The sequence below is a fragment of the Bos taurus genome, chromosome 10 (genome assembly GCF_002263795.3).
Source record: "Bos taurus isolate L1 Dominette 01449 registration number 42190680 breed Hereford chromosome 10, ARS-UCD2.0, whole genome shotgun sequence".
Classification (NCBI taxonomy): Eukaryota; Metazoa; Chordata; class Mammalia; order Artiodactyla; family Bovidae; genus Bos; species Bos taurus.
In genome coordinates this window covers 90677294-90691914 of record NC_037337.1, presented here as the reverse complement: position 1 = coordinate 90691914, position 14621 = coordinate 90677294, and the positions used below count along the sequence as shown (strand labels likewise).

Genomic DNA, 14621 nt, shown 5'->3' with positions numbered 1-14621 from the left:
GGGAGCTGCAGAGAGGGTCCCCAGCAGGCCCTCTCCACAGAAGTGGCTAATGATCTGGAAAAGCTCCTAAGCCTAGAAAACCCGAAGAGGCCTTTTTCAACATGAACAAATAGCAGCTAAAGGAAAAACAGAGCCAGCCTGCAGTGCGCAGCACTCTGTGGGAAGCGAAATTGCATCTGGTGGATACTTTTGTTGTTTCCCTGTTCTTTTTCTCTTGACTTCTGTTACCAGTCTTGAACGCCAACACTTCTCTGGACTCCTCTGCAGATTCCCCCACATGCCATGCCTGAACCCAATCCAGTTCTACCACTGGCCAAATCCAGAGATGAACGTAAGCTAACAGCCACCTAACTTCACTGAGGACCAACCCAGAGGTTGATGGTTTACTGCGAGTATCTCACACACAGACAGCCAAGTGAAACATCCGAGCCAGCAATTTATAGATGCGATAGATGTGAGCAACAGACCATTTATCATAATTCAGCTCTGCTCCCATTTTTTCTCCAGGAGTCTCTTCAAGTGCTATAAATTATGGAAAAACAATACTATACAAGCCAAACTTAATAAATATCTGATTTCCCAAACTTGACAATGAGAGAATACCATCAGTCTTTTTTTTTTTTTTTTGGCAGGGGTGTTGGAAAGAGAACACTATGCCCTTATGAAAAGGGGGTCGATGTGAACAATAACCCTTTCTCTACTCCTTCGTTTTATGTAAGTGTCTACATTGTAAGTCAGGAAGGAAACAGTCGGGGAAGGTTATAGATTCTTGTCAAACAAAACAGGTGCCCTGACACATAAATTTTCAGTGTTCCTGAAAGGCTCATAATTAAAAAATGAATCCAAGAGGATTTACTGTGAATTACACACAGAGAGAAGAAAATTAACAGGATGCCTTTTTTACACCCTGTATTAACTACATAAAGAGAAGCTGACTGTTGCCCAATTCTCCCCATCCTTCTATTTTGCAGGTGGTGAAAGGAGACTGTCAGGAGTTTCATGATAGCAATGGCAAGCACCTCATGGTAATCCTTTCTCTGGTCATATTCAGTCTTGTCCCTATTGTATAAAGAAGATGACTGCAACATGACACAGCTCCAAACACACAGGGTCAATAGGCAGATGTCATTCACAATGGATAGCTTCTCTCCAAATACTGAGCAGATTAATTTCTCAACAATAGATTTCAAAGGAGGGAACTTATATTTGACGTAATGATTTGTAAAAATCCCTCTGCTCTACGAGACCCTCCCTCCATAGAATTTGATTTCATGAGCGCACACTTCAGCAAAGACTTTTTTACCTTTGTTAAGATACATCTCATCTATGATTTCATTAATATCATAATTAATAACTGACACAGAAAGCAGCACATCACAGACGTGTGAACCAAAAACGAAGAAATGCAAGCTAATTTGAAGCAAACAGTCTAAATTATTTTGATCTGTTGGCCTTCTCTGATTTTTTTTTAATGATCTAATTCTTGTCTTGTTCAACAAGCCTATTTAATTACCATGAGACCAGGTGAGTGGGAAGATGTTTGGTTTAAAAGAAATCAGCCCAACAAGGAAGAGCCCCTGTTCTTTCGGCAAGAACAACAGGTAACGTGAGCAAAGTGTAAAATAGGGAAGAGTGTGCGTACAGCGCCTCCCCAGGCCTGTGCGGGTGTCCCTTTTTTTGTACCAATTCTTTTTACCCCAGGGCACCAAAGCCTTCATTCTGACCAAGCTCTCTCCATGAATCCCTGCCACTCCCCCAAATGTCCCCAAATTAGTCATGCTGATTTATTTCTCCTTCTTGCTCTTATGAGTTTGAGTAAACTCCGGGAGTTGGTGATGGACAAGGAGGCCTGGCGTGCTGCAGTCCATGAGGTCGCAAAGAGTGAGACACGACTGAGCGACTGAACTGACTAAAACTTGCTCGCAAATCCTGTCAGAGCGGTTGACTTCAACCTGGTGGGGGAAGGAACTTACAAAGACTGACTAAACTAGTCAGTGACTCAAGGGCCTCCAGGGGAATATGAGCTGAAAAAGATACCTGCTTCCCCAAAGGGCTTTTTAGGTGTGGTGACTTTAGGATAGCAAAGGAAGAGATATGGGAGACTTCAAGCGTGTTAAGAAGGACCGTGAAGCCTAGAGGAAGTGGAATACATGGGCAGCTCACTTCAATCCTAACAGCCCCGCTTCCACACAGGTGGCAGTCAAGGCTGGTGGAAGCCGACGCTTCCACTTGCTTTATTTGCTTTCTATTCTCCCAAATCTTCCCAATGCAAAGCTTGCATGGAGAGAGTAGGACTTAGCTGGCATGCAGGATGACGTTCTCTGCATTCCTGCTCTGGGGTCTTGACAACAGGCAAGTCTTGTTTTAGAGAGTGGTTGCTCATCCTGGGGTCAGACTCCCCAGTGTTCTTGGGAGATAATTTTCTCTTCCCTCAGGTAGGTTAAGTTGGGGGTAAAAAGGGCTTCTTCGAAACACCGTGTTACCACTGCTCAAAAAGTCAGGAATTCCTAGGAACTGCCTTTCACAGCAGTTTACGAAACACAAATTCTCAATCTCTCCGTTCATGTCTCTCTTTCTCTCTCTTGCATGTGTATGTGGGTGCACACACACGCTAATTTCAGAGTTTATACTTTTTTTCTGAGCAATGTATTAGCTTGACAACCACTCAGGAGTAGCAGCAAGGCACTTCCGGTTGTTTCCACAATTAACACCCACACTCGAAGAATGCAGCTCTGCCCACAGATGACCCTGGCCAGAGCCCATCTCTGGGCAAATGTGTCCTCTCTTGCTCACGCCCACTTGATTGTGTTTTTCCTCGCCCCTGGGATTCACCCTGCCTTCACGTCCTCTTCACACCTGTCATTGCTTTCACTGGTTCTCTTCTCCAAGGGGCACTGCAAGGCGGAATGAAATCTTTTGCTTCCCCTCCAACCTTTTCCGCTCTTAGTAATGGCCCTTACATTCCTTTCTTTCTGAGTAATTTTCTCTAGTACAAGGAAACAGACTGTGTTTAATAAACAAATCCATGTTTGACAGATAGTGAAAACCACATAGAATTATCTAGTAGGCATCTGTGGCTTCATTTTCCTGATGCAGCTACGTCAGTGTCCAAAGCAAGAGGCTGGATTTTGTCAAGTTCTTTGACCTTCTCTCCACTATAGTAAGGAACCTTCCCTTTCCTCTGCCTACTCTGACATCAGATTTTAATCACATGTTCTTTATATCTCTCTGAGGATGTTTGCCCAGTCTAGGGCAGTGGTCACCAACGTACAATCTGCAGCCTGTTCTTATAGGCACATTTTTATTGGAGTACCATCACATACACTTTCTGTCTCTGGCACACACCAGAGATATTGCACCAGTGAATAAAAGATTTGAAATGACTACACCAATGAAGGGGTCCCATGCTCCAGAAGGCCAGAGATATGTCAGGTCCATTCTAGAATGGTGTGGCTTCTTCACATCATAGGGTCTCTTTTTCTTTTCTTGAAAAATGCCAGATGGCATTTCCTAACCCAACCTCTGAAGGAGAATCTGTTGGAATTTCCCAGAATGTTTAAGCAACGAGAACATCATGGGAATAAGTTCACAATGCCCAAGGGAGCTCTACACATTCTGATGTAAAATTTCTTGTATGTTTGCTTTTAAAAAAGAGTCAAAATGGAATGCTTTGGTTCTCCCTAGAAGTTCCCAGGATCCTCATATCCGTTTTATAAAAACGCTGCCAATTCCAAGTAAACTACCAGAAAATAAGAAAATGTTTCTCCTGAAAGTGGAACTGCTTTACAAAACACAAATGGGAAGAAATGGATAAACCCGTAGCACATTATTGGACTCGAAAAGGATGCACATGGCTGTGCCAAATCATATTTTTCTTAGTAAGTCACACTGAATAAAAAAAAGAAGATAAATCACTGTGAAAATGCAAGTGAACTGGTAATAATAGCCCAGTTATAGCTGCCATGAAATAGTCATTAAGTTATATGCAGCATAAATCTCACAGTTTTGTAAATTATGGTGGTTCTTAGAGGCCAAATAAAGATAAACTGTACTAACTATGGCTGTGTTTCTCTGTGCTCCTTGGTGTGGCTTTTTAAAAGGCTTGAGCTCAGGCTCAGAGTACCATATGGTCTCTGAAGCATCTGAGGAAGTGCTAAAGGTTCACGGCTCTCTTCAAGACCCCTCTTCTGCATTTTGAAGCCGATTGTTTCTAACCAGTGCTTCTCTGCCTTTTGGTTTGTTCTGGCTCACCCTGAGATCAGATAGGCTTCCAGCTCAAGCCTTTTCCTTCCAGCTCAAGCCTTTTCCTTCCAGCTGCTTTTCTTTCCAAGGGCTGCTGAAAGAGCAGGTGCTGGAGAGGGGCAGTTTCCAGGGCTGAGCCTGCTGTACGGTTCTAGCCAGCCACCACCACCCCAGAGCCCAGCAATGAAATCTCACCCCACGTGCCTCAGTAGATGTGCGCGTTAGCAAAACTCACATTCAAAGATTACCAAGAAACGTCCCTTTTCCTCCTTTTTGGAGGTTGGTGATAATCCCCAGTTGCCTTTTCTTCTTAACTGCTTTATCCCCCCTGCTATTTAAACTGAATTCTTATTGCTCCAAATTAAATCCATTCTTTCTAGCCTTGTCATTGCTAACTAATGAGAGCAATTCCTCTCTTTGCTCTTGGTGGCTGCACTTTGGGTACTTATGGATGAGAATCATATCCTTCTCTAGCCTACTTTCCTAACTGCAGACTCACAGGTGATAAAATGGGTTAATTGTTGCTATAAAAATATTTTCTATCCTCATAACGAAGTAATTTTTTCCTCCAAATCATTTTAATTTCTTTGAATTGCACTGGGTTCTTAATGATCTGCAGTGAGTGAGGGTGCAGTCTTATTGGGTTTACATATACAAGCAAACCGTCGGATACATACGACGCACGCATACACCAACTCCTGGCCATTGCATTGCTTCTGTTTGCCCCATCCACTGTGGCCTCAGTTTTTACCATCTGTTCTTCACATCTCAACAAGAAAGCCTGCGGGCTTGGGCAGAGGTTGCCCAAGCACAGCCTGCAGTCTGTTTTTATAAATATACTTTTATGGCAATATAATCACGCACATTTCTTTAATGATGGATTGGCCGTGGCTGCTTTCACATTAACAATGGCAGAGTTGAGTAGCTATGTCAGAGACTGCATGACCCAAAAAGCCCCAAATATTCTATTTGGCCCTTCACAGAGCAGTCCCCAACCTTTTTGGCACCAGGGACCAGTTTTGTGGAAGACAATTTCTCCATGGAGTGGGGTGGGGGTGGTTTCAGGGTGATTCAAAGGCACTACATTCGTTGTGCACTTTATTTCTGACCTAATACTGCTGCTTATCTGCAGGAGGTACCAGTCCCTGGCGCGGAGGTTGGGGACCCCTTCTTTGGAGACAACCTTGGCTGACTGCCAAACGGAGGAGATCACTGACACTCAAGATGGCCTTGCCACTTGCACCAGGCTGATGAACTGTACCTGGTCAGTCTCTTATTCCACCTAAGTGGAATAGGGGTTAGGGTTAGGGTTAGTGAAGTCACTCAGTCATGTCCGACTCTTTGCGACCCCATGGACTGTGGCCCACCAGGCTTCTCCATCCATTGAATTTACCAGGCAAGAGGACTGCAGTGGGTTGCCATTTCCTTCTCCAATTTGCACCTAAGTGGTCTGCTAAATGTCTCACGGCCAAGCCACCCAGTAGGGGAGGGAGTCTGGACAGGACGCGTTTTATATTTTCTATTCCCGAGGCACCCTCTGGGCATCACGTTCACATCCAAGGGGGGAAAATGAGGCTTAACACACAGCACCCCTTAGGTGTGGCTCCAGCATAGAGGAAAGGATATAAACGCGTGCTCCGGTGTCGCGTCAGCCTAGAATGTTCCACGGCAGTTATCTGGCTCACTCACTCAGACCAGCAGGAAGACAAGAGAATCCGGGCCCCAGCCCGGTACTCACGATGTGAAGCTGGAGGAAGTCGCCGAGGCCCGGGGCGCTGTCGATGCGCACCAGGATGCCGTCCTTCACGGTTGTGCTGAAGCCCACGGCCAGGCGGTCGGAGCGTGTGCTGGGCCTGTCGTTGGCCGGCCAGGTGTATAGGATGAGGCCTCCACTCTTCCCGAAGATATACGTGGCGCCAGCTGCGAAAGCAAGGAGAGAAGGAGCATGAGGACCCTGCAGGGCTCCTCGCCAGCTGCGGTTACCCTGCCGAGACTCTGCACAGGGAGCCGTGGAGCACGACGGCCTTCACGTGCCCAGATGCAGAGACCAAGAGGGATGCAATGCAGGGGCTCAGAAGATGCTGTCACTCCAAATTAAAGAGGCAGGCGAAATGAGTTATCACAAAGCAGATGCTGGCGAGAGATGGTCCTCGCGTCTCCAGGTCCTGCTGAACAAGGGCAGAGGTTGGATAGCACGCCATGTCTGAGAGCTCTCCTACCTTGGGAGAGCTATTTCATCTTCCATTTCAGCCAGGACAGCACAAGAAAGGAACCTTCAGCCACCCTCTCAGAAAAGAAAGCCTGAGAAAACCGAGTTACGTGACAACGCGTTTGTCTATTTTACTCTTATGTTGCCATATAAAAAGGTGATAAATATTAATTGCAGAGGCCTTTAAAAAATTAACTCTATATTTTTCCCCCTGCTGTGACAGAATACCAGTAAACCAGATGTTTCTGACTCCTTTCCAAACTAAATTTCGAAAAGAAGATACAGGAGACACGGAAAAAAAAAAAATCAGTTGAATGAATTTTGATCATGACAAGCAGCATTCACTATGACTAGTGGATTCAGTGGTGTTTTTAATGTTTACTTGTGTTTTAGCTTTTATAATTTATAAACCCAAGGGTCAGTAAGACTATATTAATTTAAAAATAGGAAAAAAGAGGAAGAAAAACAGGGAAAATACTTACATCTCATACATTTCAAAGGTCTAGTTTTAAAAACAAGTTTTAAAATCTGCATTTGGGAAAAAGTATGCAGATTTGGTAGCCAAAACAGCTATATCATTGTAGTTTTCACGGCTATATGTATGTTACCCATAGTGAGTAATTCCATATGTCATTCATCTCAAAGTTCAGAGGACATTTGGCACCAGATTTTCTTGTGAGTTTCCCATTGATCATAGTCCAATCCTTGAAACTGTTTTAAAGCAACATGAGACAAGCATTCCTATATCTCTCGAATTTTCTAAAAATCCCCAGCATGGGTCTACATTTAGTTTACACAGAATATTGGGTTGAATTATGTTGTTTGAAGAAGAAATGAGTTATGCAGCCTGTTCAGAAATAACAGAGTAAGCTGCTATGAGGCTAGAGTTAGGAGTATATGTCATATCTTATCCCTTTCTAAAGCTTTAAGCCACATTGTATTCTGAGGCATATAGAATTTAATTTGTCCTCTTTGAAAGGTCACTATTCTAGTTGTTCCAGTATGCTCAGTTTGGGTATTACATGTAGCATAACATTATTTTCCTTTTATGAATTTCTCAATTCTTAGGGGATGGGAGTCTGAAAAAGCCCTCCACATTCATCTGGAGATTTGAGGATTGTGGTATGGAAAGTTTATGTTTAATTCTACACGCACAACAATGTTTGCTCCTTATTATCCACAAACGCCCTCAAAGCCTCTTAAAATTAGAAACATGGATGTAATGATTTACCCTTAATATCTCTCCATCTGTGAAACACTTAAATAGTTTCCTTTCTGTAGATGATTACAAATATCACCACCGTTCCCTTTGTTCTTTATTTGGAAAACTGAAGGTTACTCAGGAATTATTGTATAGAATCACCAAAAATGCAAATTAGCCTGTGACATTTTTGTGACCATTTATAAAATCTTACCCTATTCAGTCCTAAATATATAGTGGATTCTGCTACAGGAATAAATGCATAGTCTATCAGGAAATAAGTTTGTCACTACAAAAAGAAGAAGTAAAAAACTGATAACAGCAGCAACATATACATGGTACATTACAATCTGCAAAAGATTTTTCAAATTCATTAGCTGGATCTTCACAAAAATAGTCCTACGAAATAGTTCATTGATTAACATTGTTTGGAAGTATAGACCCAAAGATCAGACTTAAATAATTGACACCCTCTTTAAGTCTACACTTGGACTCTACCGCCTCCCAAATCCTAGCTTTACCAAATACCAATCATAGCTTAATATCATTCTATAATAAACTATACCAAGGATATAAAGTTGACTGTACTTCATTTTTTCCACATCTTCTCATTAGAATGAAGCAGAATAAAAAAGAAAAAAAGCCACAGTACACAAATCTAACATTTTTTCAAAAGTTAGTCTGGCTTTCTGACTATATATATAACTTTAGAAACTTTCTACACTGCTTATATTTTCAACCACTGTCCTATTCAGTAATTCTCAATATATAGAATACAAAGAGGAAGAGTATTTTAAAAGATAAAAACACAACTTCTTATATATAGTGGCTAGAAGGTCACCATGACTACACTTTTTAAAATAAAGAATGACATTATACAATGACACTATTAGGATAAGTAGATATAATGTATTATTTCAGTTATTTTTATTGCTTCTGATGTTCTGAATTTAGGGTGTCACTATGTTGGATAATTCTAACTTTACAGGTGAAAAGGGCATGAAAGGTACAAAGTCCTTGGGCGCATGAGTGCGTGCTCAGTTGTGTCCGGCTCTGTGTGACCCTATGAACTGTCCATAAATATCCATACAGTCCATAAATACCAATAACCTCAGATATGCAGATAACATCACCCTTATGGGAGAAAGCAAATAGGAACTAAAGAGCCTCTTGATGAAAGTCAAAGAGGAGATTGAAAAAGCTGGCTTAAAACTCAACATTCAAAACACTAAGATCATGGCATCCAGTCCCATCACTTCATGGCAAATAGATGGAGAAACAATGGAAACGGTGACAGACTTTCTTCTCTTGGGCCCCCAAATCACTGCAGATGGTGACTACAGCCATGAAATTAAAAGATCCTTGCTCCTTGGAAGGAAAGCTATGACCAACCTAGACAGCATATTAAAAAGCAGAGACATTACTTTGCCAACAAAGATCCATGTAGTCAAAGCTATGGTTTATTCCAGTAGTCATGTATGGATGTGAGAGCTGGACCATAAAGAACATCGAGCACCGAAGAATTGATGCTTTTGAACTGTGGTGTTGGAGAAGACTCTTGAGAGTCCCTTGGACTGCAAGGAGATCAAACCAGTCAATCCTAAAGGAAATCAACCCTGAATATTCATTGGGAATACTGATGTTGAAGCTGAAGCTCTGATACTTTGGCCACCTGATGTGAAGAACTGACTCATTTGAAAAGACCCTGATGCTGGGAAAGATTGAAGGCTGGAGGAGAAGGGGATGATGGAGGTTGAGATGGTTGGATGGCATCACCGACTCAATGGACATGAGTTTGAGCAAGCTCTGGGAGTTGGTGATGGACAGGGAAGCCTGGCGTGCTACAGTCCATGGGGTCGCAGAGTTGGACACAACTGAGTGACTGAACTGACTGACTGAGGCTCCTCTGTCCATAGGGCTTTTCAGTCAAGAATACTGGAGTGGGCTGACATTTTCTCCTCCAGGAGACCTTCCCAACCCAGGGATCAAACCCATGTCTCTTGTGTCTCTTACATTGGCGGGCAGATTCATTACCACTGAGTCATTGATCCTTAACATATGGCTTATTTTACTATGTAGAAATAAATATTAAAATGTATTCTTGTGCTGAATTTGCTAGTAAGGGTGACTAAAAACCCTGGATGCTCCCATGGTCCAATGTTGGCTTTAAAGGAAGTTAATTAATAGTTACAACCCTCTACTCTGGTAACCTATTATTTTTATCATTTTTTATTCTTTAGTTAGCTTTGTTATCTTGCATGGTTTTTAAGGCAAATAGATGCTTTCTGGTCACTTTCATATAAACATACCTTAGAGTCCCAGGGGGGACATAGAATTATTTTGTTTTACATTTTCAAATTTAAAGGTTCATTTTGTTATTTTTAAATGTGGATTACAGATCACGTTACAAAAACTTTGGGGGAACATCCCAGGAACTATAAGAAGCCTCCTTAATCCATTAAAGATTTTCACTTCTAAGCCATGCATTCCACATCACGTGCCTTCCACCCCAAGAAGGAGTCTAGCATTTCTGATTGCTGGTTTCTCACTGTGCTCAGTATGCTTATGCTAAGATCATACTACAGTTATCAACAATCAGTTTAGTTCAGTTCAGTCCCTCAGTTGTGTCCGACTCTTTGCAACCCCATGAATCACAGCACGCCAGGCCTCCCTGTCCATCACCAACTCCCAGAGTTCACTCAGACTCATGTCCATCGAGTCGGTAATGCCATCCAGCCATTTCATCCTTTGTTGTCCCCTTCTCCTCCTGTCCCCAATTCCTCCCAGCAGCAGAGTCTTTTCCAATGAGTCAACTCTTTGCATGAGGTGGCCAAAGTACTGGAGTTTCAGCTTTAGCATCATTCCTGCCAAAGAAATCCCAGGGCTGCAGGACCATGTAAATTCTCTGCTTGCTAACAAAAGTGATTAATTCAACTGAGGGGGAAAAAATGCTGTGGTAGCATTTTGGCCAAGTTGGCAAGCAGCTGAAGTTGCTTTACTGAGTTCTAACCAACACACTGTTTGAGTAATGGAATCTCCATTCTGTGACCATTAGCTATGATTAGGTACAGACACTACCTCTTCAAATAGTCAACAAGCGTTACGTGTTACTTAACCCCCAACTTCTTTCTTCCGAAGAGTACCCACAATGGGTCTGGCTCATAGTTTTCATAACTGGCTAGCTCTTTATTGGGATGGAGCTGATGGTGATTTTGGCAGCTACATATCCATACAGCATATTACTCATTTAGGGGATTACCAACAGGAATAGGATCAAGGTCCGATTTAAGACTGACACTAGAAATGATAATATATACACGCCTAGAAAATCCCATGGGCAGAGGAGCCTGGTGAGCTACAGTCCATGGGGTCACAAGAGTTGGACCCAACTTAGTGACTAAACCACCACACACATGTGTATACATTTGCATGTATGTGTGTGTACAAAGAAGGGAGGTTTTAGTTAGAAAATACAATAGACTATCTGGAATTTATTATATTTCCCCATCAAATAATTAAAGATACAGGGACTCCAGAAAAGCATTTATATATTATACCAGTTATATATTTATGTTTAAAAACAACAAACTCACTGTTTCTGAAATAATTTTCATTGGTGTTAAAATGGAACAAGTTTGGAAGCATCTCCAAAGGGAGAGACCTGAGAGAGTTGCATTTAAAGAGAACTTACAAGGAACTATACTCTATATTTAATAATAACTTATGTGGGAAAAGAATTTGAAAAAGTACATACACACACACACACTCACATATATGGGGCTTCCCCAGTGGCTCAACAGTAAAGAATCCACCTGCAATGCAGGAGACCTGGGTTTGATCCCTGGACTGGGAAGATCCCCTGAAGAAGGGCACGGCAACCCACTACAGTATTCTTGCCTGGGTAAATTCCATGGACAGAGGAGCCTGAGGGCTATAGTTCATAGGGTTGCAAAGAGTTAGACAGGACTGAAGCAACCAAGTATGAGCATATACAGATACATGTAACCGAGTCACTTTGCTGTGCACCTGAAATTAAGGCAACAGTGTACATCAACTATGCTTCAATCAACATAAATTAAAATTAAAAAGAGAACTAGATAATTTACTGGTGGAAAAGTGAAGCAGGTAGAATAATAAATTAAATAATAATGTAATTCTTAGCATGGAAACCGCCTGGTGGGTATACTGGGATAAGAAACGAGATGTCAGTCTCCTTGCCTGGGACTCTGAACGCTGCCTGAGAACTCAGTCTAAAATAGAATGGCACTGAGGTATGTCTACCTTCCTTTATTATATCAGGTTCCTATTCCTTATTTCTTTTCATTACTCTTTCATCAACCTTATTCACATTTGTATTCTTTATTGTGAATTGGTAAATCCTTTTGGAAATAGGCTATCAGTGACACAAAATATATTTATGCCAGTAGATGTTTTTATTGCTATTAACTTAAAATTACCTTTAATTCATATCAATTATCACACAGATAATAAAACTAAAATGGAAAGGCATTGAAAATGACAAATATCTCTTCGAGGCAATGAATACTCAAGGATCTCATAATGACTGATGACCTGCAAAGCAAAGTTTCTCAGTTTCTTTTACATATTTAGTTTGTGCCACGGTTCCCCTTATGTATACTCCTGGCTCTTTAGGGGGTGTTCATAATAATAGGGCCTTATAAGTCCATAACTTCAAATGGTGTTCAAATTGCTTTCTTTGGGAGTATCTTATTTGATGTCTCTTTCTCCAGTACCCACTGAAGTGCTAACGGTAAATATTTTTATTACTGCTTTAATAGAAGGGTAAACAAAGGCTCAAAGAGATTAAATGACTTGATGTGGTGTCACGTTGGGACTGAGACAGAGCCAGATCCTCCCTATCTTGATTCTGCCCTCGTCTCCCCTCCACAGGCCATCTTGCTCACCCAGGGGACGTAACGTCTGTAAAGAAATTCCTGGAGGCCAAGAGCTCCAGGAGGAGAAGGGGAGGGTAAATAACAGATGAAAAAAGTATGAAAAACAAAATCTCGGCATTACAGAAGGGGCCACAAGGGAATACAAAGTAAGGGATATAGATTTTAGAAATAGCCCTGCAATGTATTTATTTCATAGATGGTTTATTATATATTGTGTACTCTGAAATTTTTGAAATAAACACCTAAATCGGCGATGAAGTCACCTTAAATAAAACAAACCTGAAGGAACTGAACATTAAGAGAGAAACACATCTGTTTTAAAGAACATACTTCATCTTTGGCAAAGAAATGATCAGATTTACTGCTCAGCTAACTGAGAAACTGACAATACCGCGTGAGTCAAGTATACCATCAGGGAGATCCAAGCCCCATTTTGCTCGGCCACACAAGGGCCCTCTCCATATGGGGCTGTTTATTTCTCTTTCTTAAAGAATGAGTAAAACCAACGGGCATGGAGAACACAGGGGCAACATTTCAGAGCATATCCCTCAATTAGAGATAAAGTATACTCTGCTCTCATGGGAAATAGATGGGGAAACAGTGGAAACAGTGTCAGACTTTATTTTTCTGGGCTCCAAAATCACTGCAGATGGTGACTGCAGCCATGAAATTAAAAGACGCTTACTCCTCGGAAGGAAAGTTATGACCAACCTAGATAGCATATTCAAAAGCAGAGACATTACTTTGCCAACAAAGGTCTATCTAGTCAAGGCTATGGTTTTTCATGTGGTCATGTATGGATGTGAGTGTTGGACTGTGAAGAAGGCTGAGCGCCGAAGAATTGATGCTTTTGAACTGTGGTGTTGGAGAAGACTCTTGAGAGTCCCTTGGACTGCAAGGAGATCCAACCAGTCCATTCTGAAGGAGATCAGCCCTGGGATTTCTTTGGAAGGAATGATGCTAAAGCTGAAACTCCAGTACTTTGGCCACCTCATGCGAAGAGTTGACTCATTGGAAAAGACTCTGATGCTGGGAGGGATTGGGGGCAGGAGGAGAAGGGGACGACAGAGGATGAGATGGCTGGATGGCATCACTGACTCGGTGGACATGAGTCTCAGTGAACTCCGGGAGTTGGTGATGGACAGGGAAGCCTGGCATGCTGCGATTCATGGGTCGCAAAGAGTCAGACACGACTGAGTGACTGATCTGATCTGATCTGATCTGATACTCTGCTCTATACGTTGAAATTGATCTAAAACTAAAGCTTCCAGGGATGCACTTAAATTTCCTTTTGCTTAAAAGTATTCCCGTAAGTTCATTGTTCTTTCTTGGGGGCAATTCTTTTCTTTCACAAACCTTTGGTAGTGCTTTACGATGCTATTTATGATGCTCATGTTAATCCTAATATTAATAATTATACTCACTGTAGGGATGAGTCATTTCTCACACATTATAGTCTGCAGTACAACAGTTCAGATTCCTGTGCTTGTCCCTTTAGGAACCGCTGCTGTATTAGTTTGTCAGGGCCGCCCTGACAGTGGCTGTGGCCTTGCCCCTCACTGTGCCATCCTGTGGTCTGCGCTCTTTACTCAGTGTCCTGCTTTCTTCTTTCTAAGGATACCCGCCCACCCGAATGACCTCAGTTTAACGGAATTACCTCTTTAGAGACTCTGTCTCCAATTACAGTTAAATTCTGAGGGGTTATGACTGGGGGGGTTACGACTTAAATATATAACTTTTGAGGGGACATAACTCAGCTCATAAGGGTCATTATTCCAGTTTTAAAGATGAGAAACGCTATATAAAGAATGAGGTTAAAAAAAATCTTGCCCAAAATCTAAAGAAATCAGGAATTTAATCCAGATCTATCTAACTTAACGAATATATCTCCCTTAAATTTACCTATGTAACTGCATGGGGATAGAGATAATGAGAGAGAGAAGAAAGACAGTGTTTGCTAACGTGTAGCAAAAAATAAACAGCAAGCAAGACAGAAATTCAATTCCCACACGATGGAAATGACAGTAGAGGGCTGACTGTTCTGATCATTTTA

At 41.9% G+C, this 14621-nt stretch overlaps 1 protein-coding gene across 15 annotated transcripts in view; it reads right to left on the bottom strand.

Moving 5' to 3' along the window:
* Positions 1-14621, bottom strand: part of NRXN3 (neurexin 3) — a 1815083-nt gene that overhangs the window by 410496 nt on the left and 1389966 nt on the right. For all 15 annotated transcript variants that reach the window (XM_059890636.1, XM_059890635.1, XM_059890634.1 and 12 more), the window contains 1 exon segment: positions 5981-6162. In XM_059890636.1, the coding sequence (XP_059746619.1) occupies positions 5981-6162 (182 nt within the window).